Source organism: Penaeus monodon, chromosome 23, assembly GCF_015228065.2.
Source record: "Penaeus monodon isolate SGIC_2016 chromosome 23, NSTDA_Pmon_1, whole genome shotgun sequence".
NCBI classification, from domain to species: domain Eukaryota; kingdom Metazoa; phylum Arthropoda; class Malacostraca; order Decapoda; family Penaeidae; genus Penaeus; species Penaeus monodon.
In genome coordinates, this window is record NC_051408.1 from 15838686 (window position 1) to 15839696 (window position 1011).

Sequence of the window (1011 nt, forward strand, 5' to 3'; positions counted from 1 at the left end):
CTCAGTTACCTGCTTTCTTCTTCCTTCCTTTCATTATTTATTACTGACCTTCTGTGGCTTTTCTGTATTTCTTCACTTTTCTCCTTCCCTCTCCAGGTGGCTGAGTATGCTCGGCGGTTTGGTGTACCTGTGATGGCTGACGGTGGTATTGCCTCCGTAGGCCACATCATCAAAGCACTTGCATTGGGTGCATCCACAGGTATATTGTGAGGAATTGTTGATAGTGAAATGAAGAAATGAAGAAAAAGTATTTTTTATGGTAGATAAGGTAGATTATTAGATATATAGGCTTTCATAAGATATCCATTGATAGGTAGCATGGGAAATCTTAACTGATTCATCTGTGGTGACTTTCAGAATAGTCATAGAATAGTTGATAATGAGTAAAACATAAGTTCTGTTGTTATGGATAGAAAATAGGGTTCACATTTTAATGAAAAATCACTCGGATCCTTTATCCTGCTTGCCAGCCTCAAGGCTTTGTTATCGAGGGTTATTATTCACAGGATTTGCTATGAAGAGAGAGAAACAAGTGTATATGTGTATATGTTTAATTGATTTATTTTTTTCATTTCACTGTAATCCAATATAGGTGTCTAAAAAGTAATCACTGTATACGGTTCAGTAATATTTCCCAAAAGCCCTTTCTCAAAAACACACTATTAACCCATTTGTACCCTTTACAGTAATGATGGGTTCTATGCTAGCTGGAACTTCAGAAGCACCAGGAGAATATTTCTTTAGCAATGGTGTGAGGCTCAAGAAGTACCGCGGTATGGGCTCCCTGGAAGCCATGGACCGTAAGGATACCCAGGGCGCAGCTGCTGATAGATATTTCCATGGGTGAGCACTTCAGCTTTGGTCTTTCTTATGGTAGTCATTGTGATTGATGTCTTCCTTTAAAAATCTTCATACTGTGTATAAACATTCCTTACTCCACATCACACTGACCAACAGTACATCATTATTCATGTACAATTGCCTGATCTCGGTACAGACATCTTGGATTAT

General features: G+C 38.5%; 1 protein-coding gene across 6 annotated transcripts in view; it reads left to right on the plus strand.

The window, feature by feature from the left end:
- LOC119587818 (inosine-5'-monophosphate dehydrogenase 1b-like) overlaps positions 1 to 1011 on the plus strand; it is a 51071-nt gene that overhangs the window by 5977 nt on the left and 44083 nt on the right. For all 6 annotated transcript variants that reach the window (XR_005230022.1, XM_037936522.1, XM_037936517.1 and 3 more), the window contains exons 9-10: positions 97 to 199; positions 687 to 843. Coding sequence is in view for 5 of the 6 variants with exons in the window: in XM_037936522.1 (XP_037792450.1) it covers positions 97 to 199; positions 687 to 843 (260 nt within the window). In the remaining variant the exon portion in view is untranslated. The remainder of the gene's footprint in view (positions 1 to 96; positions 200 to 686; positions 844 to 1011) is intronic.